At 44.2% G+C, this 14481-nt stretch overlaps 2 protein-coding genes across 5 annotated transcripts in view; one reads left to right on the top strand and one right to left on the bottom strand.

Moving 5' to 3' along the window:
* The window catches only part of cers1 (ceramide synthase 1), a gene marked incomplete at its 5' end in the record, with an annotated part of 18430 nt that extends 14154 nt beyond the window's left edge, over nt 1-4276 (top strand). Inside the window, 2 exons of the mRNA XM_083671648.1 lie at nt 233-408; nt 1019-4276. Coding sequence (XP_083527774.1) covers nt 233-408; nt 1019-1061 — 219 coding nt within the window. The 3' untranslated portion in view covers nt 1062-4276. The remainder of the gene's footprint in view (nt 1-232; nt 409-1018) is intronic.
* Nucleotides 4277-4430: 154 nt separating this feature from the next.
* On the bottom strand, nt 4431-13969 carry ncln (nicalin). Of its 4 annotated transcripts, none has more exons than XM_083671642.1 (15): nt 13694-13969; nt 12922-13112; nt 12438-12585; nt 12053-12147; nt 10927-11007; nt 10604-10707; nt 9817-9905; nt 9401-9540; nt 9038-9264; nt 8380-8467; nt 8132-8170; nt 7693-7856; nt 6654-6707; nt 6424-6502; nt 4431-6308 (listed from the first exon to the last, which is right to left on the bottom strand). In XM_083671642.1, exons 1-15 carry the CDS (start codon nt 13866-13868, stop codon nt 6246-6248), a joined length of 1737 nt encoding a protein of 578 aa, XP_083527768.1. In that variant the 5' UTR covers nt 13869-13969; the 3' UTR covers nt 4431-6245. The 4 variants fall into 4 exon arrangements, with proteins under 4 accessions (XP_083527768.1, XP_083527769.1, XP_083527770.1 ...); XM_083671643.1 differs by having other exon boundaries at nt 7693-7853; XM_083671644.1 differs by having other exon boundaries at nt 9086-9264.
* Nucleotides 13970-14481: the final 512 nt, after the last annotated feature.

The following is a 14481-nucleotide window of genomic DNA, read 5'->3' as shown; positions in this document are numbered from 1 at the left end:
CGTGCTGTCAACGGGGAATTTTTTGGCCTGGCTCTAGATCTGCATGCGCTCTCGCCAACCTTTGTATGGCATGATAACTATCGACTATCTGTCGTCAGATTAGATTAATAGTGGAGAGCGGTGTGTCATGTGAGGTGCAGCCACACACACATCAAATACATCTTGTGTGATCACTCCTCCCACGCCCCTCTGACCTCTGACCTTTGCCCCCCCCCCTCCTGTGTGTGAACAGTACATTGTGCTGTTCGTGGTGAAGGTGTTGACGGGCCAGATGAAGGAGGTGAACGATGTGAGGGAGTATGAGGATGAGGAGGGTCAGAGGCTCGCTGCCGCTGCTGTCGCGGCCTTGCTCAAAGCCCAGCAGAGTGACAACCATGATGATGCTGGACATCACAACTCTGCCGAAGGGTGAGAGCTCATGCACACACACACACACACACGCGCGCACCTGCAGGTGCTTGCACACACACACACACACACACACACACACACACACACACACACACACACACACACGTATGGGGAGGCTGACGGAGGTATAAATCAGAGGACGGGCTCATTGTAATGCATGGAATGGAATGGGAATGGTATCAAACCATTCCATGCATCAGAATGAGCCCCGTCCTCCAATTTCTACCTCCACCAGCCTCCCCTGAGAGGATCATATTTCACACTGGGAACCTCATGCAACCATGCTGCTCCAGTTAACTCTGCCCTAGAGGATGCCACACTGTACATCCATCACATGAAGATAATACAGAGCCTTAGATAAACGTAGGCTTGTGTAACCTGCTCAGGTAGGCAGGATCAAAGAGATTACTTATAGATGTGATTATGTGGTCGTACGACCTAAGCCTACCTCCTTTATCTGGCGAACCTTGGAACACAAGTGATATACTATTGGTATCTCACTGTGCGTCTGCTGATCACCTTCCCTCAGCCTGACAACCGTCCCTTGTTCTTTTCTCCCCTTTTTTCCTCTCTCTCTCCCTCTCCCTCTTCTTTTTTTTCCTTGCAGGAAGCACGTGCAGAACGGGATCACCAAGGAGAAGCATCTATAACAGGCTCTCTCTACCCCCACCTCCTGGCACTTAACTATGAAAGCAAGCAACACTAGGTGACCTAGTTTGTTTCAGACTAAGTGGCTCGAGGGTCTCGCAAGGACGAGAAAAAAAACAACAACACGTTTAGACCATGATCGTTTTTATTCAGTTTTGTTTTTATTTAGTTGTCGTCATTTGTTTTTTTATTTTTTAATTATAGCACTGTGAATGTTCTTTCAGGTGACCTTTGTCTTATATTAACATTACATTTGAAGAAAAACAAAACAGACAAACAAGCAAACCAACTAAGGTGGTGAGTTACGTATGTGAATGTACTCTTGTGTAATTGGGTGTACAGAAAGTCATGTCATCGATCCAACAACACAGACAGGTCAGACGAGGCAGACGTAATGATTGACTCCGCGTCTGGCCCTATACACACCAGATCACATCGCACACATGTGGAGGAGAAATCGCTCACAGTAACTAACTTTGTCAAAGGTTTTCTTACCTACTTAAGAGAGACCGCGACCATGATCATAAACGTTCCCTAAAACCCTCTGTGGCTTTCTATCCCCCCGTCCCCCCAATCTCTTATTCCAGGAGTGAAGGCTAGCCTAAAATACTAAAGGGAAGTATTGCACCATTTATTGCATCATGCCACCGTGGGGCGAGAGAGTGCATGTAAAAGGCTGGTTTTATTTTACCAACATGTATTGATTTTCATATCATTGCACAGGTCGATAGTGACCACACAGACATTTCCCCTCCCAGCCAGCCGGCCTGACCTGCATCGTATGAAGAGCTACATCGGTGTAGTATTGATGATGTGTCTTTTAAATGTGAAGGACTCGTGTTCAGATACAAGGGAAACATTTCACCATCTCTTTATTTGTTGTTTTTTCCCGTTCTTTATTGTTCTTCTTCCTCGCTGTTGATAAATAGGCATTGGAAATATCCGCTTGAGTTCCTGTATGGAAAATGGCATCGTCACATTTTCTTTCTTTCCTTTTTATTTAATAGCATCTGTTGTTGCACTGAAATGAAGGCCTACAAGCTGATTGCTGTTTAATGACAGCGGAGGTAGCTGATTTTGATTGACTGGGTTGAGTATCATCCTTATGATTTTGTTTTGGTTTTTGGAAAAACATGGATTTGACTATTCTTGATGATTAACTAAATAGTGTGGTGGTTATCAAGTTCACAGAAAAATGGAAGCAATGGCCCTGACTCATGTAAAGAAGAACATATATATGCACACATTATGGTATTCAGGAATGCATGACATTGGAATGGTTTTTGGAATATGCTATTGAAGTCGTCTTAAAAACACAAATGAAGAAAAAAAACGACTAGCTATTACGTAATCTTAACTTCTTATCAGTGTGCGGAACTCATCTTCAAACAAAAGTCATCCAAGCAGAGACCACAAATCACAGACACACACAGGCACACACACACACACACATAGAGACACACAGAGACACACAGACACACACACACACACACACACACACACACACACACCTAAATGGCTCCTAAATCCTCCTACTCTGCATTCGAATGTGCTCCTGGTTATGTGTGCGACTGTGTGTGTGCTGCACTGCTCCAGGTAATCTTTTCTGTGAGTGACTATAGGGGGGTGCTGTCCGTTTTGATCAAATTCCAGCTCTTTGTTTTGATGAACAGCATGCTTGTGCTGGAACAGGCTACACAGACAGACAGATGTTGTAGTGTTGTCGGCGAAGCGAAGCGTCCTTAGTTGTGGACAAGTCTTCCAGTCCTGCCACTGGCTCACAGTCCAGTACCACTAGCACCAGTGCTGCAGGATTATCCTAGCTTTGATTTTACATTCAACAATGTTATTATTATTATTATTATTATTATTATTATTATCAATTTTTGAATTGCTGCTGTTTCTGAGAACACTGTTTGTAATCCAGTCGTGTGTCCCTTTTTCCTGTGTATGCGTCCATAATTGTTTGTACAGATGAGGTGCCCGAGGGGCAGTTATTCCAGAATATTTAATCCAGATTTTAATTGGTCTAATTCTGTGCTCTCCCATTAGATTATATTTCCCATCTCATTTTTTTTTTTTTTTTTTTTATTGAAAGATAACGTTTCAACCAAATGTCAAGGGATCATTAGACACGATCTTGGTTGTAGTTTTTAATGATAGTATCATATACATTTAGTTTGGATTCAACTAGTTTCACCCTAAAGCAAGGAGGGACCACATCTGAAGGGGAAACAGAATTGAACACAACACAGGATCATATCTGGATTAGATTTTCAGAACAACTGGTGGTCCCTGATGTCTACCATGGTACTCTACCACCAAGGTGTATGTGTGTGTGTGTGTGTGTGTGTGTGTGTGTGTGTGTGTGTGTGTGTGTGTGTATGTATGTATGTATGTGTGTGTATGTGTGTGTGTGTGTGTGTGTGTGTGTGTGCACTGTCCCACCACCAAGGTGTGTGTGTGCACTGTCCCTCACCACTGCCCAGCTCTCTTCCTGGTCTGTCACACTCCCCAACAGACTCGTAACATCCTATTTGGCAACGTGAGGTGAAACTTCTCACACCAGATTCACTCTGTTGAAAAAAGCAGTTGTATCCCCCCCCCCCAAGCCCAAATAAAAGACATTTGTGTTAGAAATTGTAAGGGAAAGCATTGTGGTATGAAGTAAAGCTAGTATTTAGTTTTTTCTTTCGATGCAAATTTGGCAGTTCTTTTCTCCAGCATTGAATATACAAGAACATCCTTGTTTAGGATGTAAAACGTGGAAACATTTTGCAGAAGACGTATGATGATGCTATGCAAGTATGCATTTCCTTTGGTAGTGTATTAATGCTTTAAGAATGTGCCAAAAATGTTGAACTATGACCTCTAAACACCAACAAGTGTTCTAAGAGACCTGGGACTGAGTGGCGAGAGAGGGAGGAAGAGGTTATAGTGAAAATGAAGGGCAATCACCCAACAGGTATTTCTTAAAAAATTGCACTGTAATTTATTATTACCATTATGTTTATTTGTTCATTAGAAAATAGGAAAAGCAGTGAGAATTTGGGGGTAGTTTCTAACAAATTTCTTGGACGTGTAGAATCAAATGGAGTATAAAGTGAAGTTGAAAGCATATTTTAGAGAAAAGTCTTGGACCATTGACGCACTGTCTGCAAGGTCTGCTACCATCTGCCCAATCTCCCCCCCCCCCTCCCAACTGTAAAAGTTTCAATCTGACCACTTTCTAAATCTGACCACTTGGGTATGACAGGTACTTACTCTTTTGTAATACAACAATTTTAATAATTCCATTCAACCAGTGTTATTGTATCATGTTTTTCCCATAAAATAAAACATGTAAATAAAAAAAGTACACAAGTCAGTGCTTTATTTCAACAAATTCATTTTATTTCATTTCTGATGTCATCTTCTTTGCAAGAATCAAGTTTTGTGGATCAGGTAAAACACGAGACAGGCTGGTAAAGGCCTTGGACAAGAGTCTCAGAAATAAGAGGACAGTTCAGTTCAGTGCACAGTTAAGCATTGTCTGCTTCTTCAATAAATTAAAATTCAAAGATATGTACCACACAGCATTTCCCTTGTAGACTTAGGTGAATCTTGCCAGGCCATCTTCTCTCATAATAACTGCAGGAGCCACTGGGCATGCTGTATTACATATAATACAAACTACAGCACATCTCCCCTCTCACCCAACATTGGCTGAATCTAACAAGTCTTTCCTTGATTCCTTGCTTCCTCAGCTCCTTCTTAAAACAGATTGGTGGAGAAGATCCTAAAGGAAGAACCTCAGACCTTCTTCAATGAGTCCTTGAGAAAGGATGAGGCGAGAGGAAGCAAGGAATCAATTAAAGACTTTTGAGATTTGGCAATTATGTTAGTCAGGGCAGGATCAAAGGCTATAAGGTACAAGTAAAGAAAGGACACAGTGACATTTCAAGACTCTCTAAAGGTCACATCCAACCAATCGACACAGTTCTGACCTCTCTTTAACCTGTTGATAAGGAGAGCAAGGGGATTATTTCAGCACGTATCTGCATGCTGATGTGGCACTCAGCCCACAACGTTGCAAAACATGTTTAGATATAGACTGAAACATGTTGGAGATAAAAGGTAAAACTCACGTTGGTTGGTTGGTAGGTAGACTCTGACCTTCTGGCAACATTGCATACATTTCAGATTAATAGATTGAGGGGGTTAATTTCTCTCGTTTCACATTTCAAAGGACAATTCAAAGCAAGTCACATCAAGTCACACACAGTAACAGTAAATAAACCAATGTGTCTACAAAGAGGTGAAACCAAAATAATGATCTAATGGGCGTTTATCTTTATACAACCGTAATAATACTACTTAAAGACACAGGTAGCATGGGGAACCATTGATAAGGCGATGATGAATCAGGTCATCTACACACTATTTCAACATATCATTTTTACAGCTATTTTTTTAAGTTAGAAAATTTGGGTTAGAGCAATACTGCAAATCTTAAAAAAAGAGAAAAAAGAAATCTAGTTAGGTTGACCAAATCTACCAACCATCCATTCAACACATACTGCACTACAAGTCCCACTGCAACTCTTCACACAGTCATACTCATCCATAAGCTGCCCATGAAGATGACCCACTGTAGTTTGGCAAGGTTCACCCTGGGGTACAGAGGAGTGATACATGGGGACAGAAAGGGTATTTCACACAATCATGCCCATCTGGCCCGTGCACTTTTCAGTGAGCGTCACGGAACAGTATAGGGTTAGCCTGCATTCTCCTCAGATATAGCAGCTGGCACCAAAGGTTATCGGGGCCTGTTCAGCTTGCTGTGAGCAGTGCTGGGAATTTCAATGTGAAAAGGAAATATCTGAGCCAGTATAGTACAGTTGGGGTCGGTAGTGTAAAAAGCATAGGAGATGGAAACATTAGAGATCTGTGTTTGGAAGGACAGAAAGACCTGACTAATGCCTGTTGTTCAGACAGAGGGATTCAACTAGAGGCCCAAAACTTGTAAGAGAGAAATTACTTGACATCGTTTTAATATTCAAAGGAGACAAAAAAGCAATAGATTGGTTAAAAAAAAATAATCAAGAGCTGCTTGGTCCAACGCCTGCGGTTTTATTGGCTAGAGCTCGACATCAGGAGGGGAGGAGTCTGGAGGGGAGGAGTCTGGAGATTACGGTGGGTGGGACTTAATGCGTCTTGGTCTTGGGCGATGTGATTCTGCGCACAATGCTGTAAAGGACCCCAAAGTGCTGAAAAAGAGAAAAGAAAGAAATGAGGGAAAAAAACCACCCCGTCAACTAACTGACTAGACTCCAAAAGTATCATTAGTGATCATTAAAGCTGTGATGCTGGATTGATACACACCTGGATAGCCAGATACTGCACTCCCAGGTAGGCTGCGATGCAGAACGCTAGAAGCAGGTCAAAGATGGCCGGTTTCACTCTGGGGGAGAAGGAAGACATGAGGGAGGAGAGAAGAAGAGCGCTACACTGTAGGTAAAAGCCACAGAGACAACAGCGGATTGAAGTGGCTCTAAAGCCCTAATCAATACACTCACTAAAGCAGAGAAGCACTAAAGGCTATCATCACCTACCTATAAGCATTCATGGTCTGTTTGAGCTGGTCGTAGAACACAAACTCAGGGTCCCTGAGGAGAAAAGATACATGTGTGTCAGTTTAACATGATCTGTGTGACATGATTGAAAATGATGATACCGTTTCAAGGCCATTGATCCTTAGCCTACAGAGAGAGACAAATAACATAGAAATGCAGTGCACATAAACCGTATATTAGTAAAACACTGTCGGGCAGAAAGAGAATTCCTCAAACTGTATTCTCACTAAGTCAGGCTCTCCATTTGAGTTGGTAAATTTCACCAGCGAAACACAGATTCTACCAACCAAGAGAGTAGCTTCAAATGGAGGTGGGGATTTCAACCAGGTTTTTCTTAAAATGGCATTGAAAAGTTATTCAGCTTACCGTACTTAGTTTACATGTAGCTGATACAATGTCAGTGCTGTTTGATCTCCTGTTGTGAATGGTGATCAATACCCCTCCCACAGCCCAGAGGACTTGATTACAGTTGAATGGACATGCCTGGTCAACATCCTGTGGATCTGCAACCCTGCCTGTTGACACTTATTTCATGCCATTGTAATGCATACTGTATGGTTCGCCAAAAGGCTTCTCCCATTCGATGCTGGTCTCTGATGTGTGATGTTTGCTGTCAGATATAACGCAATGCTAAATTGAGTCACTACGTCATGTGACCTGTGTGATGTGGAGTAAGCTTTTATCATGTCCATAACTGTCTGAAGTTTATTAGAGAATAAATATACAGCCCTTTATCGCTATTGTGCCTGTACTACCCATCTTCCGCCGTAGACTGAAGACCCATCTCTTCAGGCTACATCTTGACTGTCCCTCCTAAAGACCTCTTCACCCCCCACTACCCCTCTGTACAGTTCCCTCTACTGTTAATAATAAACAAATAATAAAAAAAAAAAAATCTTCTAGCATTGTGTCTGCCAATGGCCCCTGGTCCTAGCATAGATTTTCACATCTAGCACAGACGAGTTGATTCCTGTGCAGTGGAGTGGACCAACCAGAACAGGTCTAGACAGCCAGTCACCTTTTGTCAGCTTTTACGTAGTGCCTTTTGACGTCCTTCAGGTAGCGTCCCATGTGGTACTCCAGGGTACTGACTACACTGCTGTCCTTGTCCACCAGCTGGGCGGCGCGGGGCTGGGCAGTCAGCCAGTCCACTACTGACGACAATTGATCCTCCTGTACCTGCTGGCCCGACGGGGAGGGTAACACATGGGCGGGCCCACAGACAGACAGACAGACAGAAAGAAAGAAAGAGGAAGACACACAAAATCACCATCAATAGTCCTGATGAAAGGAGAACACACTTTAAGATTTACTAGCTAACCAGTACCCAGGCCATAGCCTGGCCTTCAAAGAAGTCTGTGAAAATGTGCCTGATTCGAAGGGAGGAGGAGGAGAAGAAAAGGGGGGGTGGGGGGGGGGGGGGGTGGCAGCCGGGTCCAGCCAGTTCAGCCACTCACCATTTGCTCAGTGAAGATCTGCAGGTCACCAGGGGCACCCTGGAGGACAAAAAAATAACACTCCATAAGTGGGAGGATGAAGCACATTCAGCTTCATTCATCAAGCCCAAGTTTATTGGTGATATGCAAAGGACACAGTTGTAAACTGTACAATGACAAGCTTACTTTGCAGCTTCCTCTTTAACAGTGCGGTATTAGGACCACAGTATAGTCAGAACCACTTCTGTCAGTGTCAACCATATGTTTACCTTCTCTGTGAGGTTATAGACCACTCTGGCCAGGGCTTCTGCTATCAGCTTAGTGTTCCTGCTCAGCCTCTTCAGATCTACATGAGGTCTGTAACACAACACACAGTTGGCACACGCAGCAAGAGGACATCCTCCTACACAACAGGGCAACTTACCAGGCGACAACAACAACAACAACAACAACAGAACTCAAATGGCACACGCTGCCGTCACTGGTTCTGCCAGACGTGGGCGTGCCCCAGGAGAGTCGGCAAGCTGGAAAGAACCAATGACAGTCATCTTGGAACATAATGAGCTATGTTATTGTTTAGCAGGATGTCGCCACGTCATGTATGACGATGATGATAATGACGATGTCATATTGTTCTGTAAACATTTGTATTGAAATGTGGGAGAGACACATGATACACGACGCTGGGAGGGTTGTGGGTTGGAGTATAGATGTTGGGACTAGGAGAACAGGGGAGAGTTGGAGGCAATGGGAGGGGTGGGGGGTGGAGGTGGTGGTGATTTGGAAATGGGGAGGAAGGGGAATGGGGTTGATTTGGGATGAGCAGGAGGGGGGAGTTAATTTGGGATGGGCAGGGCGGGAGGGTTGTCTAGTATGACTACGGTACCGACGGTGCAGTTGTTGTTCAGACTGCAGTAATAAACCCACCCAGCAGGGGGCTCTCCTGCTCCGTGGCGAGAGGAGGGGGACACTGACCGCACGTCCATGATGCTGGAGCGCAGCGCCACCCTGTGGCTGGCCAGGTGTGACAGCGTGAAGGCCGGCAGGCGGCGGATCCCGAAGCGCTCGTGCTCCCACGCCAGTGTGTCGTCAGCCAGGTTGATCTTCTTGTGCACCATGGAGAACTTGACCTCTGGGTACTGGCTGGCCACCACCTGGAGGGCCAGGGAGGAGGAGGAGGAGAAGGGGTCAGGGGGTGTGGTGTGAGGAGGAGCCACTCCAAGTGTCCTGGCTGACTGTATGAGGTGTTGTTGGAAGTGTCTGAGGTGTGTCGTGTGGCCGGGTCCTTACAGTCTCCAGCTCCTTGAGGAGTGTGTGCTGGGGGGTTCCCTCCTTGGGGGGTTTGGACACATGGAGGTGCAGACCGTCTCCGCTACCCAGGGTGTCCAGACACAACACAAACGCTACGTTGTCCTGGAGAAGACTGGAGTCTGTGGAGAGAGAAATGGAAGGGAAAGAGAGAGAGAGAGAAAGGGTAGATGGAGAGAAGGGGGAGGGGGGGAGGGAGAGAGGGAGAGAGATTGTTTACACTTCAATGTCTACGGTTCGCAAATAATTATTAAATAATTTCTATGACAGGACATGAAAAACACTGCAGCCGGTTGAAGGCGGTCGTTCCTCTCACAAAGCTCTTTCCTTTTTGTGGCAATGATTATTCCTTTACGGTCATTGGTCAGAACCTCTACATCAGATGAGGTAGACAGTACCTGTATGATCCAGATTATCCTCCAGCCAGCGTTTTGTACCTTGATAGTTGAACTTCCCTCCCCCAGAGACAAAGAACAGCAGGTTGTACCTACCGGGACCACAGGGGAGATACAGACAGGATGAGACTGAAAGTACTCAAAAGCTCATACAGTAGTGTTTTGTACAATGTAGATGACGCTTTCGTAAAGGTTCGTATGGCTGTTAAATACCAGACCACTCAGTCTATGTTCCCCAATCGTCCACCTGTGGGTTTCTAGGCCAACAATTTTGTATGCAAACAGGCCATATGCAAAATTAGCAATGGTAATTTTCACTGTCCCAACGGAAGATGACACTACCTAACTCAACGGAACACCAGAGCTTGTGCAATGCTACACAACCGACATGCCCATTCATTATATCCAATTACACCGATCTAACTGTGCTCTTCCAGCAAGTACATTACTGTACACTCCTCTTACAAACAACCACATCCTTCCCTCACAGTATGATTGTAATAACCTATTGATTGTTAAAAGCTTAGTGCACTGTAGGTAATATAGGAACGCTTCTGGACCGCATTCATTGACCATTAGAAGTGGTTGATTTAAAGTGCAGTTAAATAATGGGTAGTTTCCTAAGCGGTGTGGACGCTTAAACACAGACGGGAAAACCTGGGCATTATTGTACTCAGATATTGGCGGTTAAACGAGTTGTGGCTCTTCCCGAATCCGTCCTCTTAGTTAAGTTATAAGCATGACGGTGTGTGTGTGTGTGTGTGTGACCTGTGTCTGTACTCTAGCTCACCCAGCGTGTGTCCTCTTGTAGGTGTAGAGTCTGGAGAAGAGGCGAGCCAGCTCCAGCAGCATGGACACCCCACTGCCGTTAGAGTCTGCTCCATAGGACAGCCACTGTGAAGAACCACCCACACACACACACACACACACCACAAACAGTCATACACAGTTCCCTTACAGTACCTACATCCTGACTTCAGTGGATTCTAAAATACTGCCATATACATAGTGTAAATATGCATAATGCAGTGACCATAACACTAATATGGCATGAATAGTAAGTCCAGGATGGATAAACTGCGGTTGCACTAAGAGGAATGGAGGGAATCGTACCGGAGCAACGCCAAAGGAGTCATAGTGAGCCACCAGGACGATGGTGGGCAGGTCTTCTCCTCCCACTCCAGCCAGACGCCCCTGAGTGGACATGGGGAAGGAGATTATCAGACATGTGAGAGGCTACAAACTGCAGCAGGAGAGAGGTTTGGTTAGCTCCATGACAACTTAAAATATACCACACAACATAATGAATCGTTAGGATCTTATCTGTCACCTTCATACAGAATGCAAGTGCACATGAAACTCTTCAGTAAGATCTAGATAGATAGGTACTTTATTGATCCCCAAGGGGAAATTAAGGCGTTATAGCAGCTCACATCACAACAACATCAAAATAAAGTAACAATAGAATAATAAAATAAAATAGACAACATCTGAAACATTACATACAGTAGAGCAGTCCAGTATGATTTAACATCCCCCAGCCTGACTCTGATCACCCGGATCGAGCCAGCCGGAGGAGGAGTTGTACAGTCTTATTATAGTGCTCAGTGCAATGCGGTCAGGAACCACAGCGATTTACATTTACATTACAGTTATGGCATTTAGCAGACGCTTTTATCCAAAAGCGACTTACAACAAATACATTTGTTTAAGTAAGTGAATCCTCTATCCATCAGTCATCATAAGATAAAGTAATCAATGCTCGGACAATGGGCCATAGGCAGTCACAATGCTAGAAGAAGGAGGAGAGAAACTTGTATAAAGGGGTAGTGGGGGTGAAGAGGTCTTTAGGAGGGACCATTAAGATGTAGCCTGAAGAGACGGGATTTAAACGGAATCCTGCTGCATCATTACCTTTATTGTGAGGAGTGAATTTGAACCAAGGCCATTGGCTGGTGATCATATGCATTGTTTGGTGCTGCACCCTCGTGGCCTCTGAGGAAAACCACAAGTCTGGAGGTCTGTCTCCTAAACCCCTGCAGTATGGCTAAGCCCATGTATACACACACACACTCATATAACATAAAATAGTTTCTACTTAAGAGGCTTTCACATTTCTTAAAAGTTACTTTCACACTTTTTTTTTTTTTTTTTACATTTTTAGAAACACTATTTCAAGGTTAAGAAGCCATCCCTCTACAGAGTTAGCTGACTTGTTAACCATGGGGATTACCCTCACCTCTAGGCTGGTGATAGCCCAGTCACTGACTGCTTTGCTCTGAGCTCCACTGGTCACCATTTGAAAACCGTTGGCCGTGGCGGTGTGAATCAACACTGGGAAATCAAGACAAACACATCCATAGTAGTATTGTCAGTCAAATCCATATCACACCCTGAGTCTAATAAAAATGTGCCAAATACAGATAGGAAAACAATAAAAATATATTCTGAACATGTGCTACTCTGAAATGTAAAGCTACAGAAACAAAACATTGTTCAACCTCTATCACAGATGGTCTAGCCCAGCACCCCATGCAAAGGAATGTGCATTTGATTTCACAGCATTTATTTATTTTTTAACCCAGATGATGTCATCAGGTTATTGTTAATAATACTTCCTGTACCTTCTGCCGCTGAGGAGGACCCCTGGGAGGAGGAGGAGGAGGTGAGGGTCTGTGTGTAGATGGACAGCAGTTCATCATCCTCCAGGGCAAAGTAGACAGGGACGATGGTCTCTGTGGCCAGCATCTCTGGCTCCAGCTCCATAAACTGCTACAGAGTGGGGAGGAACACAAAATGGCAGGGTTAGCAATCGCGAGACGAAACACACACACAAACCATTTCTCTCTTTTGTGGTTTTGCAACTGGTTTTGGTTTGAATGGGCAACTGATAAAGAGGGAGTACTGACACAACGCCGGGCACATTTCCTTTAGCGAAACATAAACATACTTTACAAGGCCAAGACAACACAGCAGATCTTCCTATCTTACAATATAACTTCTGAGTGGTTTGGTACAGTCTACTGTCTTGCCAACCTCTCAATAGTCAACAGGCAATGCATCAATATGTGCTGGGACCTCTGGTGTGGCATTATAATACATTATTACCTGTACTATGTCCTGGGGCATGGTGGACATGTTCTTGGGCAGAATGATGACCACTGCCCCGGCGGACTGCCGCAGAGCTTTCTGGTACCTCTCATATGAGAAATCTACCAGCCGCATGATGACACAGCGACGACTTAGCACCTCCGCCTCCACCGAGCGAGCCTCTGTGTTCAATATTGCATTCCTGGTACCTGTAAATAAGGTGGATACGATATCAATGAGAGGGGTGTGACACTACAGACGTAATGTAGTGATTTGGTTGAGTGGATGTCCCAGTTGTAGCTAGCTACTGCCATTGGCATGACACTAGTCTCGAATGAGCATGATGATATTGTAAACTGACAGAGGTTGCATGGAAGCTGGCACTCCCTCCTCGACCTCGGGCAGTTTGAACATCTTGTCCACCACGTTAGCTAACTAGCATGCCATTTGATGGCATTAGAACTGTCACTGAAGCTGAAACACTTTATAGCTAGAAATAACAAACATACACTTGCATAATATAGCGACTCATATTAGTGTGTAATCAATAGGCATTTGGTTTAGCTGGTTTGATCACCAAATTAAATAAGGAAATGAATTGGCCAGCTAGCCATTAGCTAGCTAACAGCTAGCCGTTAGCTAGCTAGCTCTGTCAGTGTCACATTTGCATTTGACAGCTTGTTACACTCATCGGTTATAGTCTTTTACGGGGGCAATACAAATGCAGTAGGTCCACTAAATGGTTGGTGAATTTTATGGTAAATTTAGCATTATTAATAAATACACTTACCGTAAGGTTGTCCCTGCAGGTCATACTGCTGCATGCGGTACACTGTAAATTCATGTGCCGCTTCGGCTGGAAGGGGTGAGACAAGAATCAGCACCGCGGGGATAAATACAATGAAAGTCAACGGGAAAGAGGACTTAAACATGTTATCGAACACCTCACTGGCCTCCTCAAACATGTTGACCTTAGTATTGGGCCCTAAATAAGAGATATATTAAATAATCTAGGCAGTCACGACTTGATAGATCAGTAGCTAGCGGTTGTTAGCTGCACATTCGTCAACGCCGCGATTTTAGATCTGGCATACGCTTGGCCACCTACTACACTTGCGCAAATCTTCTCTTCAATGGCACAACATCAATAGACACATTATCATACATTTCAAATTGTTTATAATTTATGTAGTATGTATCAGGATGTTTAGGCAAGTTAATTGATTAATTAAACTAGAATTCTCGTTGAAAGGTCCTTCAGGAGCCATCAGAGACAGCTTCTACAAAATTGAGACAAGGCTGCATTTTCAATATTGAACGGCAGAGGACGCTGTAGACCAATATTAATCCCATGGCCATGGGTATGCATGAGCAGGACTGTGTTTTTAAAGACAGTCATTTAAACCCATGTGGTACATGCTTTTTGGGCAGGTGTAATCTATGCACATACTTGTAATGTTTGCAAGTTATTCTGTTACACCCTTGTACAGCAGTTGTACACTGGATACATGAAGGTGCATCAGTGTGTCACACACACCTGAGAGGAATATTCTTGACTATTAGTACAACAGAAGTTTT

Source organism: Argentina silus (assembly GCF_951799395.1).
Source record: "Argentina silus genome assembly, chromosome: 6".
NCBI lineage: Eukaryota > Metazoa > Chordata > Actinopteri > Argentiniformes > Argentinidae > Argentina > Argentina silus.
The sequence above is the reverse complement of the archived record's forward strand: the minus strand, read 5'-3'. Positions and strand labels throughout refer to the sequence as shown.